Below are 22255 nucleotides of genomic sequence, written 5' to 3'. Positions count from 1 at the left end.
AATTTCTCACAATCGGTTCAAATAATTCTTTTTCTCCAACGAGTTCCCCCAGTTTCCAGGACAGCAGACTCGATTGCTTACTGGACATGCAGAGCCCTGGAAGAAATTAAAATGGGGGGTGGGGAGGGAGGGATAGGGGAGGATAGTGTGAGCTGAGCGGAGACAAAAATGACCATATTTTCACAAAAGAGAAAAAGGGATCCGCTTTTGGTTAAAGCTCTCCACAGCCAGGAGCAGGGATGGGAAAGGGGAAAGTGCCCCGAGGAACCAGTCAGGAGAGGGCTGCGATCTTTCTCACATCTTAACTGAGGTTCATCCCACGAATTCTGCAAGAATCTCTCCAGAAAACTGGCAATTACGGAGAGTTACAGATTATCCCTCCTCGTCTAGAATGTACTTTACACTTAACAGGACCACGGGTAATTATAGGGCAACCTGAGCCTCGCTTCACAAGATGGAGATGATGAGGTATTTTCTCGGTAACCACATCGGTATGATTTTATAATTACCGAGCTACGTGGATTTGCCATGAAATTGAATAGTTAAAAGCAAAGAGTAATTGCCTGATATCTGTACTCTGTAATTTTGTATAATCTAATCATGGACAAAGCCCAAAAGAAAATGTTCTGAAAGCATTACATTTTCCTTCATACACAATTTGTTATTGACATCGGGGAACGTATTCCATGCCGCTAAAGGAACTCTTACCACAGGTATCAAAGTGTGGCCAAAAGAATGAGAGTTTTGTTATATTTTCAGCCGATTGTGAAAAGCAGCCAACCGGACTGCCCATTATACCTGTTCTGGAGTTTCTCTGTAACTCTATTTGCCCCCTCACTGACCTGGAGGGATGAAAGGTAGCTCTCTTCTTCCCCGGGGGGGCACTGAGATAAGGCAGCCAGAAGCTGGGCTGTGCTGGGACCATTCCAGCCAAGACCTGAGCCCAGAGGGCACCCACTTTGTCCCCCACTTTTCAATCACACTCTGCCAGCACCCCACCGTCCCACGGTGTGATACCACCCATGATGCGGTTCCAAGGAAGCCCAGAGAAATGCACAAGGCTGGCAAGGGGATACGTCAAGGATGAGGCCATGGTCCCCCAGGGTCTCTAAGGACCTGATAAATGTGTGCAAGGCTCTTTGCAGGAGGAGAAGGCGAATGGAACCCACTAAAAGATTTATGGCTGTTGTTATTCTAAGGCTCTGCTGAGACAGAGAGAGGTCAGCAGGATGGCAGGCAGTGTGCTGGCCCTCTGGGAATCCAGAGCCTTCTCCTAGAGGCCCCTCACCTCTGCTAAATGTGTGGATGTGGTTACTAAGTAGATTTTGGACACTGGAGTCTGCTTTTCCTCTTCTGCCTTTAATAAATCAGGAAGACCGCCCGCAGCCTGAGCTGCTCACCTTAAAAAAAAAAAAAAAACCACACATACACACACACAAGAAAGTGAGGAGAAAGGGGGGCATGCAGGGCAGCCGCTGACTTTGCAATATTGCCCTTTGCTTTAAAATATGCGTTCCCATACTCGACCCAAGAGGCAAACTCTGAGAAAGCTCGCATGAGCCTCCAGGGCGGCTCCCAACACAAGGCAGTGGTGCTGGAAGAGGACGACGGCTGAGCCCGAGGCGGGAAGACGAGAGGGGCAGTGAAGAAAGTGTGGGGGTGCAGCAAGGAGTAGATGAAGGCGTCCTGGCAGACGATGTGGGTGGAGGGCATCGGAGGGGCTACCAATCCACAGAAGGGCCAGGACTGGAACAGACTGGAACCGGGCCTTTCCAGGGCAGGGTACATGGAAAGGCCCCAGACCTGAGAGGGACGATTGCCTTGTGAGGGTTTTTCTGATTGACTTTTCTCCATCCGACCGTGAGGCTTCTTCCGGGGGCAGGGGGCGGGGGGAGGCAGGCATTGCAGGGGAGCACTGATTGGCAAACACCCTGTGGTGGGGGGGCACATGAGCCCAAAGGCCGGTTGGACACAGCGAGATATCCAGCAACTTCTAGAAGCCCCACGGAGACAGAGGATGGATTGCAGGGGGGCAGAAAGCCACACCTGCGGACATGATGGGTTCCAGGCTAGAGGGAAGACAACAGGCTTGGCCGATGGGGGTCACTGGGCCGTAGGTGGGTACAGCAACAGCAGCAGCCCCAAACCCAAGCCCGGCTTGACAAAGCCCACACGGGGGACCACTGCTGGGGGCAGCTCCGGTTCAGGACATATTTTTAAATTGTCCTGGGATCCATTGTGATGAAACAGACCGTAACTCTGCAAAGTGCCAGAATGTTCACTTTGTTAAGCATCAGATTCAAGCCCTCTTAGAATACACGGGGCCAGTATTGATGCCGAAAGGCTCGTTCCTTATATATTGAACTGCACAGCTGCAAGGAGCTGCACAAATGTTACCAACTCATTTGTCATGCAAACAGTGCTTCAGAAAGAAATAAAATACTATTATGTGGTGTATGTGTTAGGCAATCACTATATCAAATTCATGGCAGTCCGTGCAAACACAGGCAGAGAAAAGGAAAACAACACTTGGTGAGAAAAATTGCACCACATGGAAACAGCTAAGTTGGGGGAGATGGGGAGGCTAACAATGGAAGCCCGACAGCAGAGGCTGTAATTTTCCCAGCAACTGTGGCCAGTGTAGGACTACCCCCGTGGGACAGCAAGTGGCAGTGGCAGAGATGCAAACCACTGGCGGAGGGGCCTTGCCCACGACCCAGGAAAGGAATAGGGACACACAAGGCGGGGGCTGGGTGATGGGTGGGGAAGGGGGGAACCTCATTGGAAGGGTAGCAGTGGCATGATACCTGAGGCCAAGGGCAGCCACAAACGTCTGGGACAGGAAGCTGGAGAAGGATGTGGAAGGCTTACAAAGAGGGGAGGAAGACAAATAGGAGGCTATGAGCCATAGCTCCAGTTTCCATTTACCACCACTCCCCCATGCTTCCCTTAGGGGCCTCTCACTTCGTGTAATCAAATAGGATGCCCTATGGGAGGTTCTAAGACGGCCCTCGCCACCCCTGCGCTGCCCCTGCAGAGAGAGGGATTAAGTATAGACACTTAGGAGACCTATCAGGCACTGTTTTGAACCCCTCATACAAATTACCTGTTCTAATCCTCATAGCTGCCCTACCAACTTTACTGGCCAGCGGGCTATAAATGTTAATTGGATGTGATCACACATCTGAAAGTGGCGCAGGTGGGATTTGGGAGTCCCCAACCTAAACTCGCAAGTGACACAAGACTGTGTCTCCGGGGTCTTTCTCTACCCATCTCTCATGAAAAATCCCACTACCCACACATACGGGTTCCTCCCAGAAGCCTGTACTGCCCACTCAAGCCCAAGGGCATTTGGGTCTTCTGCCTCCTTAAGGCCCGTGGCAATGGGCCTGGGGCAGGGGACCTGGGACAGGCCTACATCCCCTCGGAGCTCCACCCCAGAGCGAACTCCTAGGAAAACACCACAGAGGCCTACCGCCCTCGACCTGAAGTCGGACCGGGTCTCAGAACATTTCCGGCATCTAGCTCACGGCCAAACAAAGCCCTTCCCCAAGCACAGACAGAGGCAAAGGATCCCATCTCCCCATTCTCCACTGGCGCTTGTTTATCACCATTAAGCAATTCATCCACTATTTCACCATTAGGCAATTCATCAACACTTTACTGAATGCCTACCAAGGGCAAGGGACCGCGCATGGGGCGGAATATTCGGAAAGAAACCCCGATCGGTCTTCCGGAGGATACGGGCTGAGCAAGTAGGGGAAAGAAAAAAGGAAGAAAGAGGAGGGGCGGGGGGGGGGGGGGGTGGAGAATCCTCGGACCTCCCCAACATGGCGGCCTAAAAGGCCGACTCTGACCCCCTCATCATGGCCGGCAATCAGGCAGACGCGTACCTTCTCAACATGGCGGCCCATACAGACCTTCCCATCATGGCGCGGGGCCCCGCCCGCTCCGCCGCGGCCGCGGCGGGAGCAGTTCCGGGTGCGGTGCGCGCGGGAGGCGGGTGGGGGGCGGCGTCCTGGCCATGGCCGGCCTGTCGGACCTGGAGCTGCGGCGGGAGCTGCAGGCCCTGGGCTTCCAGCCAGGACCCATCACCGACACCACCCGGGACGTCTACCGCAACAAGCTGCGCCGCCTGCGGGGCGAGGCCCGGCTGCGCGGCGAGGAGCGGCTGCGGGAGGAGGCCCGGCTGCGGGGCGAGGAGCGGCAGCGGGAGGAGGCCCGGCTGCGGGGCGAGGAGCGGCAGCGGGAGGAGGCCCGGCTGCGGGAGGAGGCGCCGCTACGAGCACGGCCCGCCGCGGCCTCCCTGCGAGCGGAGCCCTGGCTCTCTTCGTCGGTCTCGGGCTCGGCCTACGCGACCTCCGGGGCCTACGGCGATGTTGGGGCCTCCGCGGCTCCCTGGTCTGGGAGTCGCGGCCTCGCCTACCCCGCCCGCCCTGCGCCGCTCAGGCGCCGCACCTCTGTCCGGGGCAGCTCCGAGGAGGACGAGGACGCCCGGCCGCTCGACAGGGCTGCGCCGGGCCACGGAGTTCGTCGCTGGTGGGCCTCGACCCCGACCCCGACCCCAGCACGGCCGCCCTCAGCCCTCCTAGGCGCGGACCCGCGCCCGGGCCCGCGGGCGGCGCGAACTGGCCCGGCCGGAGCGGCGCGGGCCCGGCCCGAAGCGGGGCGGCGGCTGGAGCGCTACCTGTCCCGGCTCCTGTTCTGGGCTAGCCTGGGGCTGCTGCTCGTCTTCCTGGGCATCCTCTGGGTGAAGATGGGCAAGCCCTCCGCTCCGCAGGAGGCGGAGGACAACAGTACGTCCCGGGCCGGCGCAGGGGAGGGCCCCGGGCTCGCGGAGTGTCCACCAGAACGGCTACCCAGTCCTCCCAGCGCCAGGCTGCACATTCCCTGGCCTTGTCGGATGCTTCTGGCTGTCTTCTTACCTCCAGACCCTGACTCTCCTTCCTCCCGCTGTGGGAGAAGAGGGCTGGAGTTCCCGCAGTAATTTCTGTCTTCACTCTCTGCTGTTCTCATTTTCTGCCTTAACCCTCCCTGCCAACCTCCCTTTCAACCACGTGCTGGAAGCAGTCTTCATTCCTAGTCACTTCCACCCCAACCTCTGGTTTTCCCCCATCTAGAGAAAACCACACCCCTATCCAACAGACAGGTCCACCCCCATTCGTTTTTAGTTCTTTCTTAACTTGGATCTCTTGCTCATTCACACATTAGTGCCCATTTGAAGGCACCCCAGGTTTTACTGCCCACAGATCAGATCTGGTTGGGTTCCCAGCTTTGCAGCACCAGAAGAGTTTAAACTGATATAAATGGAGGCGTTTATCCTTGCTTGCATTATCCTCCTGGAGTGTGTGCAGAGAGGGTTCTGTGAGTCAAGGACATTCCCAGCCATGCTTCTGTCCACACTTCAGTGACTAGACATGCCAATAAGTGGTCTGCAGGATACAGTATGCTTCCTGAAGAGTTGAGGATTGGTATGTTTCTTAAAAGGGAAATTTGCCTCTTGGGTAACGTTGGGCTTTAGTCTAACAGAAAACAACATAGAAATCATTTCTTTATAAATTTAAAGGGTAAAGTGTATAAATTTAAAGTCTAAGTATAAAGTGACATTGTGAGTTCACCAGTTTTTTATATTCTTTGGAAAGCATCGTGATTGATCCTGCTCCCAGCCTCAGGCCAAGGCCACATCTCTCCACGCCTAGTAGGAACAGCCAAGATGGAGGGAGAAGCTAAATTGTGTCTTAGCTCTTGCAGCAGATGGGTGTTTGGGTATACGAACGAGTCTGTGGGTGCACGGATCCCGGACTTGTGCACACACCCAAATAATTTCTTGGCTCTGAGAGCAGTTTATCCACCTGCTAAAGAAATTAAGCAGACCCGGGAGTGTCGTGGGACTGTACCGTTACCACAAGTCAGTCTACTGTCATATTCACTGCTGGAGAGGCTTTAAGACCACAGCTCTTGGATATATACTGGGATTTACCTGGAGTGCCCCTCCCATGATGGTACTAATCCCTGTTCAACATATCACTGTTGGCAGTTTACAAAACCATCATGTATATTGACTTGTTGGAGGTTAACTCCCTGAGTTAAGCAGGGGAAGCTTTATCGATCCCGTTTTACAAATGAAACGGAGATTCAGAGTGGTTGAGTTACCCAAGAGCCCGTGGCTAATCATTTCCGGCTAGGACTTGGACCCAGCTGCCTTCATCCTCATTCCTAATCCAGGACTGGGAAACTCTTATGTGTTACTGTCTGCGTTTTAAAAATGCCACCACTTAGATGATACCTTCCCGAACCCCACCCTTATGTTGGTAATGTTTTACTTCCCCTGAATTTTGAGACTGGTCCCTTTTTTGCAGTCTTTTCCTCCACCCACACGTTTAATTTCCTCTGTGTTTCTTTTCTTGGTCTCAGTGAAATTATTGCCAGTGGACTGTGAGAGCAAAACAGATAAGGTGAGTCTGCATTCCTCTAAGCTTTTGTTATTCCTCCCAAGGATGTTAGCCTCCGCCAGGAGGTAAGCTGGCCCCGAAAAAGATCATAATAGGCTCATTTTCAGGAGTGCTTCCTGTAATGTACCAGAATCACATCGTGTTCTGTGGTGTTTGTGTCAGACTCAATTGTGGCAGGCGAAGGAGTACTTGAAACAGAGAGAATTGAACTCCCAGGATCCAACCCTGGGCTTGTTATGGAAGCTCTCCCATCAATCACGGTGCTGGGGACTTTGATCTTCTGCCTGAGTCAATCTAGGGGGATGCAGAAGGTGGGGGCTGAAGGACTGCTCAAGCTCCCTGGCTTCCCCAGGAGGGGCTGACGGTTTTCAGCACCCAGAGGCTGGCTTCTCAGGTCCACATGCCCTCTGGTAGTGCGTCTGTGGCTGACGGGTGCCGTTCGGATTTGAAACATCATGGGATGGGGGGAGGTTGTTTTAAATATATCTGAAGTAGAATGAGCCCTCCCAGTCTATAGATTTGTTTTATGAAGCTTTAATGTTCCCTACGAATAATATTTGGGGAAGGCGAGCAGCCCCATCCATTTATGACTCATGCCCATAGCATTAGCCGGGAGCTGGGATGCTGGTACCGGCGATAGTCTAGGGAAGATACGAGGCAGTAAATTTTCAGGTCATAAATCCTACCAGGAGGAACCTTTTGCTGCCAGAGGGCATGACTTAGTAGTCTAATTATTAAGTGTGCAGTGCCAGGCCTCTCTGGAGGCCTCAGTCTCCACGTCTAGCTGCCCAGCAGCTGGGAAAGAAACAACACAGGGTCACGTGTTCACTCTCTTACCCATGTCACTGAAGGGGTGGCCTGGGGCAGATAATAGGTTTCATCTCTTCTTTGGCTTCTGCTGTGTATTATGGGTTGTTTTGTTACATTCATTTATTGTGTTCGTCCACCAAGTATCTTTTCCTCTCCATTGTTTTGGGAAAACATATTCGTCTTAAGTTTCAGCTGCCTCCTGTTGTGCAAACCACAGTTGGCAATTACAGGAAGTGGCCTGGAAAAATAGGTAGTGGCCAGAGGGAACACTAGAATTCTGAACCTCGAAAGCAAAAAATGGGCAACAAGTCTGTAAGATTTCTCTGGTTTCTATCTCTTGGTTCTTCACCCCAGTTGAGTGAGCCCCGACAGGCACAATCTGGGGCCTTGCTAAAAACGTGCCTGGTGAGCAGACACCTCTGAGCGTCCGAGGGCAGGGTCTGGCATCGTCGGCAGGTGCCCCTGAGCTGAGATTTCACAGGATGCTCTGGGTCTTCGTGAAGGGCAGACACAGGAACAGGCAGGCTGGGAGGCGCTTCTTGGCTTTGGTGAGGCTCTTGCTGAAAGTTTCATTCTTTGTGCGACTCTCAGGCTCCCCCAGAACCCAGATGGGCACTGGAGTTATAGATATACATGTTCTTTCCCTTCTCAGCCAACGATGACACTTAGCGTTTTTCTTTCTGCCTTTGTGCTGCTGAAAACGTGTGGACAGGCTGGGAGTGGGTGTGCTGTCTCAGGCAGGCCGTCTCGTGGTCTGGTGCCTTCTGTCCTTCTGTTCCCTTTAGGTGGTGTGAGCCCTGCTTTGCCTAAATGTCGGTGAGTTTGGAACAGAGCTCGTTGTGACCACGTTTGTTGTCCTTTTGTGGGTTTTTTTTTTCTTTCTGGTTGTGACAGTAAGAGATGTTTAGTGTAGAAAATTTGAAAAGTGTGACAAAATCAGCCATGAATCTGCCACCAAGAGATAATCAATCGCCTTTGACATTTTGGGGGCGTTTCCTTCCCCCTCTCACCTGTCTGCGTACGTGTGTTTATAGAATTGGAATCTCCGTGTATATTCAGTTACATTTTCTATCATCAACATTTCCCATCTCATTCGTCTTTAAAAGGTAGTTTGGGTACCTGATTCTACTTACAGACTTGGGAGTTGTCTCAGAATGTTCATGGTCATACATGTAAATCTTGGTATTGCCATTTTGTGCCCTGTAAAGGCTTTTGGGTCTTTAGGCAACACGAGGGTACATATCTTGGCCTCTGAGAATATGAGAAACCAAGTCCCACACATTGCAGATGAGGGCCGCAAGTGAGCCCAAGAAGGAAGGGGACTGTGGTTCCTCTGGCAGTTGTCATGCCAGGCCCCAAGCCCTGGCCCTCGGTGTCGGTCGGGCGCCCTGCCCAATGACACCCCAGAGGAGGTCTGCCGGGGGCGGCAGGCTTAGAGGGGACTGGCTGCAGCACTTGTTAGCTGTGGGATCTTGGGGTCCTAGCAGGTCTCTAAACCTCGAGCTCTTCATCTGAGAAATTGGGGTGAGGTCAGGATTGTGGTGAGGAGTCAGTGCGGACTCTTGACAGCCCGTGGCCTGTCATTCACTCTCGAGGACAGCAGCCTTCCGTTTAAATATTCTCAAGCTAGCAGCCTAGCAAAATGGGTTCAGTTCAGCTGCGGATGCAGGAGAGCTAGGTGTGCCTGTATTCCCGTGCCCATGTCTTCATACGGGTGACTTTCGTCCCCTGTTTCAAGATGCCTAGAGATATCGCAGTTCCAGTCTAGAATCTGGATGTCTAGGATGAGGCCTTTGCTGCAGCTCATGCGCACAGCAGACAATTTATGGGCGGAATGAAGACACCTGGCTCTCCAAACACAGACGGGAATGGCCCAAGGAGGGACGAGACAGTGGTAGTGTGGCATTTGCCTGGCCCACCGTGGAGGCCCGACCACATCTTCCCGCAACCTCATGGCCTTCATTCTGAGGAGAGTCACGGGACAGAGGCCGAGGGGTGCCTCTTAGACAGTGACCGGGGCTGCTTTTAGCTCTCCCTCAGCTTTTATGGTTAACCAGATACTTACCCATCCTTTGGAGAATGTGGGTTTTGAGGGGTTCCGGGCTGCTCAGCCCTTGACAGTGCAGCCGAGGAGGTCTAGCCAGATAGACAGAGCCCCCCGGCCACCGCCCCTCTGCTGACTGCTTGTCCTGTGCTCTTCCAGTTCTGTCAGGCCAAGCAGAAGGCGGCCTTGCTGGAGCTGCTGCATGAGCTCTACAATTTTCTGGCCATCCAAGCCGGTGAGTGCCTCTCTCGGGGCCCCAGGGTGGTGGGCTCTCACCCTCAGCAGCTGAGCGGGGGCTGGCTGGCAGGCGGCTGAGATGCCAGATGTCTCCCGGAAGACATCCTGCAAAACCATGCCTTGCCTTCCCCACTTTTCCACTCAGTCACATCTCCTTTCAGCCTACAGTTGGTTCTCATATCCCTTGGAAGGGTCCCAGGGCTCCTGGCCCCAAGCCATTCTGCTTTCTCCGGATGCCCGCCACCTGAGGTCTGGGGCATTCATGTTGCCTTGGAGGGGGTGTGGCAGGCCCCAGGTCTCCTCAGTGCAGGTCTTCTGACTTGGAGGGCCTCCCTGTACCAGGTGGCTGGCCAGGCCAGGAGGAGAGGCCTGTGCAGGGGCCAGGGGTCGGCACGGTAGGCTAGTCACACTCAGGTCCATCCAGCTTGCCAGGGCCCCGGGGTCACTTCTGGTCCCATTTACTCCATCTGGCTGGAGGACCTTGGATAAGTCCCTTATCGTCTCAGAAACCATCTCCCTATCCCACCAAGTGGTCTTGGGTCTTTTTTTTTTTTTTTTTAAACAAAATGAAAAGGAAGTCCTGTACTCTAGGAGAGGGCATTTTCAGCACCCCCATGATAGATAGTCATCTATCTGGAAGGCTCGCCTACTTTTTTATTTAGAAAACTGTTCTCTGAGGTCAGAGATAACCTGTCCCCACACCTCTCAGAATCACTTGCTAAAACCATAGGTAATGACCAAAGCTTATGCCCCCAGTGAAATATATTTGGCACAAGAACCAGATGGAGCTATTCAGTCTTATGAGATGTTCCAGAGACACCTCTGACCTGTGGGGCCTTGTCTAAAGTTGTTGCTAGGGAATCGAGGCTAGATGGGCCTGTACTGGGCCCTCAGCCCTTGGGGCCAGTCTTATTGGCCCCAGCTCTGCCACTACCTCCCTCCTGAACGGCAGGAGACTGGTGATGGGCAGAGAGGCATCTGGGAGCTCCTCGGAGGAGCAGTAGGAGTGGGAGCTCACAGCACCATGGGCCTCAGGGGCCTTTCTCTGCGGCCCAAGTGCTTGGAGTATAAATTCTGGCCCAAGAGGGTGTTGTAGACCTTTGTGACTCAGTTGTGGTCCGGGGGCCAGTCAAATCACCCAGGAGGTTACTGGATGGAAATGCAGACTCTGAGGACCCATCCCAAACCTATGAATCAAAGTCTGCATTTTCAAAAGACCTCCAGGGTATAAAGTAGAGAAGCTCTGTCTTAAGCCGTGGATGCTGGTAGATATTTCTCCTTCCTGCCCTCCGACTGTGGTCCTGGCTTATGCCGTCAGGAGGCCTAGTGCCTCCTGTCCTCTGACAAGCCCTCTGTCCTCTGACAAGTCAGGGGCAACCCTAGGGTCTCATTGCTGGGGAATGAGGGCTCTACCAGGCTATACCCACCCCACCACCCCCACAGATCACCTGTAGGCAGAGCCTTGTGCTGGCCTTTGCAGCTAACAGGCTGCTTCTGGTCTAGTAGAAGAGACACACCACCTACATCCCTGACCACTGGCTGTTATGAGGCATGACTGGATGAGAACCGAGAGGCCAGAAGTTCCAGGAGGCGTGTTGCCTTTTAGTCAGAGCAGTCAGGGAAGCAGCACAGGGGAGGTGGTGTCTGTACCAGGCCCTGAAGCCCAAGGAAGGTTGATTCTATGTATGTGGGGGGCAAGGCAGAGCCAGAGAGGCAGGAAATGACAGGGGCAGGGATGGAAGCAGCTGGCCTCACAGGGGAAGGAGAAACAGAAGGGATGGAGTTTGGAAAGGTCAGCTGGGCCCAGTCGTGGACGGCAGGCCACAGGTGCTTGATCCCTGTAGGCAGTGAACGCCAGGGAGGCCTTCAAGCAGGGGAGCGAGGTGCTGGGGGCCAGGAGCCAGGAATGCCAAGGCAACAGCAGCTCGGGTTTAGTAGTGCCATTTAAGCAGAATCATTTTAAACTTCTGTTGATAAGACGTGGATGGGAAAGGGGAGAGGAGGAAACCAATCAGGAGACCATGGCCATGATCCAGGCAGGCTTAAGTGGGGCAGGGCGATCAGGGCAGGGTAGGAGAAGCCAACTTGATCTTAGGGGTCCCCTAAGGTCAAGATCAACTTCGGCATTAGAGGGATAAGCTGTAGTTCATTCTCAAGATTTTTGAGAATCCTCAGCCACTCCCTCCCCCAGCACACAGACTGGCCCTCCATGGCCCCTAGGCGGCACCAGGTTAGAATTTGTGGCTTCAGGGTCTTGTGCAGGTGCACCCTGTGCTGTCCCTGCTCTCAAGGAGCCTGGTGACCCACGGGACGCAGCATGTGGTGGGTGGGCCATAGTGGGTTATCGAGAGCCAAAGGCTGTGGCAGTCCCCCAAGTCCAGAGTAATTTGGTTCAACAGGATTCCCCTACAGACCAGAGATTTTTTCCAAGGAGATGTCCCTGGGTGGGCTTCCTCCTAGGTAGGAGCTGGTCATCCAGGGTGCTCAGATGGGAATAGTACCATGGGGCTCCACACTGAGGCCCCGCTGCCCAGCACAGAGACGCCCTTTTTCTCTGTGGGGGATTTGGACATAACGTCCCCAGAACCCCTCAACCAGGTCACCTGCCTGTGTCACGGTCAGAATCCCTGCAGTGCCTACGGCTTCCCTGCCTTTCTTTTCTCCCAGGTTGCGTTTATTTATAGTGCCATTCTGGTACCTTCCAAAGCTATCTGTCTGATCCTTTTAGGGATCAGTTGCAAACAGACCTTAGGATTGGGCAGCTTTTTAGTCATTTAATGCAAATCACTGCACTGCTTTGCAGGTCAGGTTTTAATGATCTGGAATCGATCCAAGCTAAGTGGCTTTTGATCTTGCTGCGGAGTGAAGATGCCCCACGGAAGCTGGAGTCGCGGGGCCACGTGCTCCCCATCAGAGCTGATGGCTTGATTCTCACTGCAGTTTTTTTTAGACCGTTTCCGAGTAATTTTTTTTCCACCTCTTCTTTGTGTTTGAATGTGTGTTTTTTCCTCCTAGGTAATTTTGAATGTGGAAATCCAGAGAAGCTAAAAAGCAAATGCATTCCTGTAATGGAAGCCCAGGAGTACCTAGCAGTAAGTAGGCTGCGGTGCTTACCCATTCCCGAGAGGTCCTGGTGCTTTTGTACTGATCTTGCAAGCCCTGCTTTTTTTTCCCCTTTTCATTTTGTGTTTGCTTTTTGGCTTTTTTGTTTTCCCTTTTTTTTTTCTTAAAAGTTAGTTCTGAGTGTTAGGCTACTTTCAGTTTAGGCAGCAGCAGGGGTGGCTGGTCCAAGGTGGGCTATGAGCCGGAGCCCGGCCTGCTGCCTCTTTTTCCAGAGACCCTGTTACTTGCTCCCCACTTTTCTCTCCTTCCCAGCAGCTTTACGGAGCTGCACTCTGCCTGTCCGCTCTTTCCTTTATGTTCACTGTGTAGTTTGCTCAGGGTCTGTTGGACTGTTGGCCTAGCCCCAGTTTGATAGAATTCTGGAACTTGGGAGCCAGCAGAAACTTTAGGGGTCACCTAGCTCCTTGTCATTTCCCAGATGAGGAAACTGAGGCCCAGAGAGGGGCAGGGACTGGCCACTGGCCTCCCACCCTGCCCCGCCCCCACCCCCCTTCCCCTTTTTTTCATTTTCCCCAAGATGAGCTGCCAATTCTCTGGCCTCACGCTTTGGTCCTTGAGAAGATGCTGTGGTCTTGGCTACCTCAGGCCTGCATTGCTTTCTTGTGTGCTTCTGCATCAACTCCTCCCAGTAGAGCTCTTTCTTGGCTCTCATCAGCCAAGATTTCCACCTGCCACTTTATTGTGCATTTAGCAGAACGGGGCTTTGGGGCCTGCAGAGGACACGGGAGAAGGCCTCCTTAATCCAGCAGGAGAACAATGTTCCAGCTGGTCCGCCCAGACGCAGCACTAATCTCCCGTCCCCTCCCACAGAATGTGACTGGCAACTCCTCCGCCAAGTTTGAAGCCGCACTGACCTGGATACTGAGCAGTAACAAGGACGTGGGCATCTGGTGAGTGTGGGCGGGGCCTCACAGGGTGGCGACACTGCCACGGGCCCCTGAGGCCGTGGTCCTTACCCATTGGCCGGCTGCTGAGCGCTCACAGATGTGTCTCAGGGCTGAAGTTGGAGGCAGGTCTCCCTGCTGAGTCCTTGTGGGCTAAGCCTGCAGCCGGGCAATGGAAAGAAGCAGCACTCGGGGCCCAGGCAGCGGCGGGGGAGGGGGGCAGAGGCAGGCAGCATAAGGAGCTGTTTCAAGATAAGACACAAAATCCAGGTGTTGGGACGTGAGCCAAGTGTTCTAGCTAAGCGTTTCAAGTAACTCACCCTGCGCCCCTTGTATTTACCGGTCCCACAGGGTTGCTGGAGAAGGCATTTTTCTGCACTTCCTTTTGTCCGCTGCTAGTTTTCCTTCCTAGATGAAACATTTCTGTCTGTTGGTTTTTACTCAGCATGGACATTGCAAAAAGAAATACTGAATTTTATTCTGACTGGGCAGTTCGACCTCATTTCTGTCTCTAGGGAGCTCTGTTAGCAGAGATGGTGAGCCCCCTCTTCCTCCTGAGAAGCCCCAGCTGGCTGGTCAGCCTGTGGGGGAGGGGCGCACCAGCCACACTACCCCCATCCGGCTCCCTCTCGCTTCCCAAGGTTTGTAGGAGTCTCTGTTCAGGCCACAGCTCCTGATATTCAAATACACTCTAGGGTTTTGTTCCCTTCTGCTCTAACCCACCCGGACTACTAATTCCATCGGCCTCGCCTCCACCAGAAGCCCCTTGGGCAGCTCAACCTAAAGCTTGCTCACTGGATGCAGGGCACGATTAAAATTCGTTGGCTTAAAAAAAAAAAAATAAAGCTTCCCTGAGTGGCTGAGCGATTTTCCTGTGTGTTAGGAACAGGGGAGGAGAGAATATGGATTTTATCCTCCACAGCACTCACCAAAGCCGCCAGCACAGAAGAATGATGGCACTCGCCCTTTCACATTGGGGGAAGGCCGTCGGGAGGGTGGCCGAGCCCAGCTCAGATGACCGGTGCTCAGAGTGGGTCGTGAGATACTGGGCCGCTTCAGAGACTGGGCATTCCCTTGTGCGATCTAGAGCACGGGATGGGCACCTAGCTGGAAGAAGGTGCAGGTGTGGGCATCCCCACATGTCCCGACACCACCTCTTAGGGGCCAAGGCTGGAGGTGCTGGGGCCGGGGCCTGGCCTTGGAGAGCCCATTGCTTGTCCTTCCCTGAGCCTCACAGCACCCCGATCTTTACTCTTAAACAAACTACGTGCCTCCTTGTCCCCATCACCGAGGAAAAGCACACCCTCCTAGACTCTCAGTTCCTGCCATGCAGTGCAAAGCCAGCGATTCAGTAAACATTTCCATTTCTCTGTGCTGGGAGGTGGGAATCCAATTTACAGTTTAATCTTCCACATGCTGAGAGGGGCTGTCAAAAGACCCCGACAGAGGGGGACTTCACTTTAGCGGTAGGGGTTCAAGCCTGCTGCCTTTTTTAAAGCTTTATTCTTTCTAAGTAGCCAACGTGGGAAATTTCTGGAAAGCATGCAACCAGGATACTAAGTCAATTTTATAAGCTTGTAGAGGCCTCGAAGCTCCTCCTTTCTTCTCTTTCTGCTCTAAAGTGGGGCTGATCCCACGGCTCTTGGGTGCTTGGAAACGGCTTTGCAGCCCCATGTCCTATTTCAGGTTGAAGGGGGAAGACCCATCGGAGTTGGTGACGACTGTGGACAAAGTGGTCTGCCTGGAGTCCGCCCGCCCCCGAATGGGTGTGGGCTGCCGCCTGAGCCGCGCCCTGTTCACCGCGGTCACCAACGTGCTCATCTTCTTCTGGTGTAAGTCCTCGGCTGCCCTTCTTCCCCCACCCCAGCCCATCCTTGCTGTGGGGACTGCTCACAGCACCTCCCCGGAACCCAGCTCAGGGACGCTCCCAGGCATGAGTGATGAGTTCTAAAAACCCAAGCCCTGAGAGTTCATTTCTACCTAGTGAACCTGAGGTCTGTGTAATAAAACAGAGGAGATGAACAAGTCAGCCTCTGCCGTAGGTAATCTTTAGAGATTGGTGGCAGGAGCATGAGGGTAACTGGAAAATATCCTTGATCAGGGTCAGGACGATCAGTGTCCCCGGGGTCAGGGTGGTGGGGGGGAAGCCTGGCCCCGAGCGGGAGCCCAGCATCATCTCCCCCAAGCCCCCGGGGCCCCAGAGGGCTAGCCTCTCAAAGGAGGAGAAGGCGCAGCAGGACCTTGGCCTAATTTTATTCCCTGAACAATGTAAACATCTCCTTGGGAGCTCTAGGTACCCAATGAAAGCGGGAAGGGCCCAGGGGGCTGAGCTACAAAGCCGAACGCAGGTCCTGTTGCCTGACATCAGGGGCTGCCTTTGAGCAGAGACCTCGGGGCGTCTCTGAAGGCCAAAGGCCGAGTTACAGGACTCTGGCAGAGTACAGTCACAGGCTATCTGGGCGTGCACACGGCTCCCTCCCCAAGGCTGCCGGGTGCAGACATCATTATCTGCAGCAGCGTCTCCGAATACAAAGGGCCCCGCATGTATATATGTATGAAATGCCATGTTCCAGTTCACAAGGGAGGAAATGAAAGGCCCGGAATGAGGTTGGGAGGAGCCGCAATCTGGACAGCTGGGGAGGCCTCTGTGGTGACAGCCGGCGGGAGGAGCATGATCACTTCATAGCCTGCCTACCCCCTGCACCTCCACAGCCCGCATCCGCTGCGGGCCGGCCTGGGCCTGACACGCCGCAGGCAGGCAGGCAGAACCCTGGTGCTGCTCCCCCACCGCCACTGGCATGGCGGCCGGCCCACCCTGAGACCCAGCCAATGGCCCAGCCGCCCAGAGGGATGTGACAGAGTCATGGGGCCCATGTTCCCTCATAGGTTTGGCCTTCCTATGGGGGCTCCTGATCCTCCTGAAATACCGGTGGCGGAAGCTGGAAGAAGAGGAACAAGCCATGTATGAGATGGTGAAGAAGATTATAGGTGCGTGGCCCCCAGGGAGAGGACTCCTGGCACCTGCCAGAAGGTCCTTGCCCTTAGTCCTGCCCTCTGTCCTGCCCTGCAGATGTGGTCCAGGACCATTATGTGGACTGGGAACAGGACATGGAGCGCTACCCATACGTGGGCATCCTGCACGTGCGCGACACCCTCATCCCTCCACAGAGCCGGTGAGTGCCACGGGAGGAGGCCCAGAGCATCAATTATTGGGGGCGGTGGTGCAGCCCCGAGGGGCACTGGGGAGGGGGCTGCGCCCGCCTCTGGCCACTGCTCAAGCGCAGCTCTGAAAGAAGCTTCTGGAAGAAACAAGCCCCTGTGAGCGTCTGTACTGACTCTGGGTGGCTGACTCGGGGTGGCTGGCACCCTCCTCTCTGCGGTGGCTCAAGCTGGATTTCTGCAAGCGGAGGTCCAGAGTCCTGTGGACACTGGGCACAGAAGAGTCGGGTCTCTGGTTCCGTTTCTCTGTGATGCTTATGGTCCCCGCCTCTGCAGATGCTGTGAGCTGGTGTAGAGATCCCCCTGGCCACAAGATGGTAGCCTGCCGCAGTGGGGAGCAGCATCTCCCTTGTCACGGCAGCAGGGGAGAGACGGGTCACTCTCACAGGCAGAAGACATTCCCAGAAGCTGCCAGTGACACGCTCCTTGAGGCCCTGCTGGCCAGAACCGGTGACTTGTATATTCTTGAATCAGTCACTAGCCAGGAGGAGATTGTTTTGCAAACATTTTGAACCATGACCCGTTACTTAAAATACCGTGGCGCGCTTCCCACAGACACGTGCACACATACATGTGCGTGCCTGTAGCGGAGAGCAGGGTTCCGCAGTGGTGGCTGGGGTCAGTTTCCAGGATGCACAGCTACACGGGAAAGGGGAGCAGGCCACGGTCACGCCTGGGCTGCAGATGCTGGATGGAGCCTGACAAAACCCAGCGGGGGTAGCTTTGGAGGATGGGGTCCCAGCGCCTGCCACGACATTAGCCCAGACTGTGGGCCCTCCTCAAAGCTTGCTGTGGTGTCGGACCAGACGCCATCCCCTCAGGGGGTGCCGAGCCCTCACTGGCTGAGCTCTCACTGGGAGCCAGCACTGCCCTGGGCCCTCCAGAGACACCACCCTGCTCACTCAGTCCTCGCTACAGCCATGGGAGGTGACGGCAGCGAGTGTCCCATCTTACAGAGGAGGGAACTGAGGCACCCGGAGTCTAAGAACTTGCTCAAGGTCCACTGCTGGTGGTGTTTCTGTGCAACCCAAGAGGAATTGGTAGAGTAAAACATTGAAGACCCCTTTTAAAGGTGAAGATGCTTAAGAACTTTCAGGCCCCCCATCCTCCTTGGGAAGGTGCAGGCAGGAGCTGAGCGGGGGCAGCTGGATCCCGGCAGTGGCCAGTGCTTGCTGTTGATGTGAGCACAAGGTAGCCACATGACCCTCTGGGGCGATGTCACTTGGTGCCTTCATGCTGCTACCAAATTTCTGGCTTGCCCAGTGTCGTCATGTGGCCATGGGTAGTGGCCCCTCTGAGCCTGTTTCCTCGTCCGAAATGGAGATGACAACACTGCCTTGCAAAGGGCTACATGGAAGCCCCTTATTTACTCAACAACTGTTTACTGAGCTCCTGCTGTGGGTCACACACCTCTGGGTCACCAGGAGGTGGTGGGAAGAGGAAGAAGCCCAAGTCCCTGGCCTTGCTTCCCGGGAGGGAATAAGGAAACTGCTGTGGGGTAGCGATGGGTCCTCGGGAAGTGGGGAGCGGGGGTGTCAGGAGAGGGCCTCACAGCTCATTAAGTCAGCACCTAGCAAGAGCGCTCCTCTGAGGGCAGCCCTGACGCTCTCGGGCTTCCTTCGGTTCGGTGGGGCCTGCACACCAGCAGGAGTAAGAGCAAGAGCACCACTGCTGCTCATCTTGGGCATGAGTGCCCAGCCTCCATGCAGAGACCGCAGGTGCAACGGCAGTCCATGGGGACTGAGCCTGGCAGTGAACCCCAGGAGACTCACCCATTGTTGGCTCTCAGCCCCTCAATTTATCTCCCAGGGCCCCTGATTTGTGTAGCCACGCCCTCACTGCCATCACAGCCAAGCCCTCCACTGTCCTCGGCCCCGTGCAGGTCTGCCCTGCAGAGGAGCGCCTGCCCTTGGGGCCGAAGGAGGGCTGGGGAGCCTGGCTGGCGAGGAAGGCAGGGGAGCTGAGAGCAGCTGGCTAGCAGGGCGTTGATCAGTACCTGTTCGTGGGCAGCCTGAGAAGGAGGGCTGGTGTGAGACCAGCCAAGTGGGGACTGCTGAACTGTCTGAGGAGTCGTTGGTGGCAGGACTAACCCCCCGAGGTAGAAAGCCCTGGCACCCTCACTCTAACTCCCTACCCACAGGCCGCCTCGGGCTCCTTTGTCCGCCCCCAGGCTGAACCTCTCCTTCTCCCACACGGACATACCCCCAGCCCCTCTCCACGCAGGGGGGCACAAGGAGGTAGTGTGCAGAACTGACAAAACACAGGGACTCCTCAAAGAGAAGATGTCAAAGCAACCCTCCCTGACCGCCTTGGAAACTTCCTGTCTAGCCTTGAGGGGAAAGAGTTTATAGGGGGCTGTCCAAGGGATTGCAAGGCCCCGGGGAGCCAACAGAGAAGGGGCCCTGCCTGGTAGCTCTGGTTCCAGGAGTAGCTCCGGCTTCTTGGCCTCCCCAGTTAGATGCTGAGCTCATTCCCATGCTCCAAAGTACTGTGGAGTTTGGGCTCAGCAGCCCAGTGGCCACTCTTTAATTGGCCCACATGGGGCATTAAAATGCAGCCAGCACTGGTGGGGGGCCGCCTGGCCGGGGCTGCTGCAGGAACAGGCCCCAGCAAGAGCTGGCCAAGGCCAGCACAGCCCCTTCCCACTCGGACACCTGGGGGTACTCTGGCCACCTCTGGCTCCCTTCAGCTCCCTTTAATTGAATGCTTTTAGAGCAGAGAAGGTTGAGGAATCATTTCTCTGTGGCTCAAGAAATTTCTCTCCTCTGCAGGAATTCTGTTAGTACCTGACGCCTTTTCCTCCCACAGATAAATTCCACCCGGGCTCCTGGATTTTTGGCCCTGGTTTGTACAAAGGGTTTGCACAGGCTCACTCACTTCTCTGATCAGTGCCAGACGGAGCTCCCGGGGCGCTGGCCTGCTGAGCCTGGCTCCTCTCTTTGCAGGAGGCGCATGAAGCGGGTCTGGGACCGGGCTGTGGAGTTCCTGGCGTCCAACGAATCCCGGATCCAGACAGAGTCCCACCGCGTGGCTGGAGAAGATATGCTGGTGTGGAGATGGACTAAGCCCTCTTCCTTCTCCGACTCCGAGCGATAAATCCCGGGCGGGGAGGGGGGCTTGTTCCCAGTCGGCCTGTCCCAGGCCAGTCCCCTCCAGGGGCGCAAGAAGGCCACCAGACCTGCCAGTGCTGAATTCACACTTGCCTTGACTTTCACCCTCCTCCCGACTCTGGTTCCAAAGGTCTGTCTATAAGACTCTTCAGAGATCAGCTTTTAGGAAAGCATGGGCTTCCTTGAAGGGCAGCGGTGGGGAAGAGCCAGAGGCCAAGCGCCTAGCTTGTCCTCTGTGTTGGTCCGATCCTCTCTGCCCTGATTGCTGGCAGAAAAAGGGAGAAGAGTTTGTTTTTGATGCAGGGAAAAGATGAAAGAGCAGCCGTGAGACCCTGCAGAGCAAGTGTGCAGTTAGGTGGGCTACAGCTCTCCCACCGCTGGGGAGCACTCAGCAGGGTGGGCATCGTGCCTGTGGGAGGCGGGTCGGGACAGCAGGCTGGGGCTGCAGGGGTTGGGGAGCAGTTGGGTCCATGTGCCTTCAGAGGGTGTTACCTGGGAGCTCAAGGGTGAGGGGAGAAAGCCTGTCCTCTAGCTGGGTGGGGCCTGTTTTATCCCGAAGGGGTAAGGTGCTAGAAATTAGAACACGTACTGTAGAAGAACTCTCTAGAAATGCCAGGTCCTGGCACACAGAACCCTCAGGTCAGGAGGAGTGAGCTGCCAGGGTGGCCTCCTGAGAGAACCTGGAGCAGGCACAGGGGCCTGAGAGCAGACAGGAGGGTAGGGCTGCCCGCCTCCACCATCTCTGGCCGCGGGAGGTAGCCTCCCAGGGCCGGGCCTCCGGGACTCTTGAGCGGTTCTTCTCACGGAGTGTTGGTTCTAGACCAGGCCCGCAGCCACGGCACTGTGTGGGTCCACGATGCGCATTCCGGGACTTTGGGAGTGCCGCGCCTCCGGTGTGCGACGGTCACCTTGTCTTAGGGCGACCGCAGCCACCCCACGGGGAGGCAGCGGAGCCAGAACTTGGCGGCACTGACTCCGGGGGCGCAGGGCGCGGCGGCCGCACAGCTGCCCCCTGCTGGCCGCCGGGGATCGTGCGTGCGCCCCTGCAGACCTTCGTCACGGCCCCCCCATCACAGCCCGCCAGCCTGCAGCGCGGAGCCCGGCTCCAGAACCGCCCTGGCGGGGGGCCTTATTAGTTAAGTGCGGGGAGCCTCTCCGGCAGAGCCGCGTTCCCATATGTTCTCAGCCGCAGCAGGCGGGAGAGGGGCAAGTGGGCCGAAACAGCTGCCTCCAGAAGGCATCAACCACCCCCTTTCAGTCTTTCTGGTATTTTTTGTTTCTCTAATAAAGCTCCAGTCTCCCTCATTTGAGCAATACTCTCTCATTTCCTCTGATATCTGGATGATCGGCGGGGCTGGAATCTGAGTGCCAGCCCCATGACAAAGAAACGGTCGTAATCAGGCTCCAGCCAGAAAAATAACCCTGCTTCAATATCAGGGTTGAAACTATTGGATAAATAAACTATTTATTAAAAATGGATGTGTTTCTCGTCCATGGTTCTCCCCCTAGAGTGATGTTGTAAAGGATGGCAGCTTGTCGAGAGGTCAGCAGAAGAGGAGGGTAGGGCGGGCTGACCAGGGGCCCTGAGCCTTCTCCTACGGCTGGCTGACTTCACCCCGCTGTGAGCCCCAGCCTTTCCACCAACAGGCTCTCCGGCAAGCCCCCAAACCTTCCAGAGCCTCAGTTTCCCCATTATCACTCTGTGTGGCCTCCATACTCAGCGGGGTGGGTTCAAAACATGCCCACCTGGTCCCAGTGAGTGTGAGCAAGGGGCAGGGGTCAGTAGAACCTTTCATCCTCGGCCCCATTTCTGCCTCCCCGCAGGGCCCCAGACGCTCCCAGGGGGTGCTCAGCCCCTTTCATCCCTGGGAGAGGGAGGAAGGAAAGCAGAGTGAGGCTGGATGGGGCTCCTTGTCTGCTGACAGTGTCCTCTGAGGAGGCAGAGATGAATGTCTGCCACAGACCAGTGTCTGGGCCCCCATTGCTCTGGAAGCCCCAGGGGCAGTCTGGGAGGGAGGGCACAGGGCCTATGGGGGTCTGCAGCGCAAGGGTTCACGGAGCTTCCGGGGTCCCATCGCCCTCCGCCAGGACAGTCCCTACCCAGAGGGCAGGGTGGGGTGTGGGGAAGAGCTGCAGGCATGGGGGTTGGCATCCTTCTCTGCCGGCCCTGCTGCACCCTCCACACCGCTCCACTTCTGGATGGTGGCTGGTGCGGGAGCACCATCTGCGGGAAATTCGGTGGAGAAACTGACTGTCAAAGCACCCAGAAACACAACCAGACAGAAACAAGCCCACCTTTCCCGTTTCTGTTTTTCAGGGAAAGATTTTTTTTCCCTCTGCCCTGTTTCGTCTTAAGCTGAGAAGGAAGTTAATGCA

The 22255-nt window shown here is 55.4% G+C and overlaps 2 protein-coding genes across 4 annotated transcripts; one reads left to right on the top strand and one right to left on the bottom strand.

The window, feature by feature from the left end:
* Positions 1–1414: 1414 nt before the first annotated feature.
* LOC125101569 (branchpoint-bridging protein-like) lies at positions 1415–4887 on the bottom strand. Its single transcript, XM_047731976.1, has 5 exons — positions 4688–4887; positions 4459–4588; positions 3894–4261; positions 2808–2866; positions 1415–1803 (listed from the first exon to the last, which is right to left on the bottom strand). The coding sequence occupies exons 1-5, from the start codon at positions 4885–4887 to the stop codon at positions 1502–1504; spliced, it is 1059 nt and encodes a 352-aa protein (XP_047587932.1). The 3' UTR covers positions 1415–1501.
* LEMD2 (LEM domain nuclear envelope protein 2) lies at positions 3980–21356 on the top strand. Of its 3 annotated transcripts, XM_047733442.1 has the most exons (10): positions 3980–4183; positions 4220–4796; positions 6415–6455; positions 9466–9541; positions 12559–12635; positions 13477–13556; positions 15237–15382; positions 16437–16538; positions 16621–16723; positions 19715–21356. In XM_047733442.1, exons 1-10 carry the CDS (start codon positions 4025–4027, stop codon positions 19863–19865), a joined length of 1512 nt encoding a protein of 503 aa, XP_047589398.1. In that variant the 5' UTR covers positions 3980–4024; the 3' UTR covers positions 19866–21356. The 3 variants fall into 3 exon arrangements, with proteins under 3 accessions (XP_047589398.1, XP_047589397.1, XP_047589399.1); XM_047733441.1 differs by having other exon boundaries at positions 3981–4796; XM_047733443.1 differs by lacking the exons at positions 3980–4183; positions 4220–4796 and adding an exon at positions 4811–5471.
* Positions 21357–22255: the final 899 nt, after the last annotated feature.

This window comes from Lutra lutra, chromosome 6, assembly GCF_902655055.1.
Source record: "Lutra lutra chromosome 6, mLutLut1.2, whole genome shotgun sequence".
In the NCBI taxonomy this organism is placed as follows: Eukaryota; Metazoa; Chordata; class Mammalia; order Carnivora; family Mustelidae; genus Lutra; species Lutra lutra.
This window is presented reverse-complemented; position numbering and strand designations above follow the sequence as displayed.

Excerpts from the sequence above, each read along its gene's own strand:
- LEMD2 (XM_047733441.1), top strand. The coding sequence starts at position 4,025 with ATGGCCGGCCTGTCGGACCTGGAGCTGCGGCGGGAGCTGCAGGCCCTG. Across the intron at positions 4,797-6,414 it reads GCAGGAGGCGGAGGACAACA|TGAAATTATTGCCAGTGGAC; the intron begins GTACGTCCCGGG and ends TCTTGGTCTCAG. Across the intron at positions 6,456-9,465 it reads GTGAGAGCAAAACAGATAAG|TTCTGTCAGGCCAAGCAGAA; the intron begins GTGAGTCTGCAT and ends GTGCTCTTCCAG.
- LOC125101569 (XM_047731976.1), bottom strand. The coding sequence starts at position 4,887 with ATGTGCAGCCTGGCGCTGGGAGGACTGGGTAGCCGTTCTGGTGGACAC. Across the intron at positions 4,262-4,458 it reads CGGAGCTGCCCCGGACAGAG|CCGGGCCTCCTCCCGCTGCC; the intron begins GTGCGGCGCCTG and ends CTCCTCCCGCAG. Across the intron at positions 1,804-2,807 it reads GTGGCTGCCCTTGGCCTCAG|GTCTGGGGCCTTTCCATGTA; the intron begins GTATCATGCCAC and ends CGTCCCTCTCAG.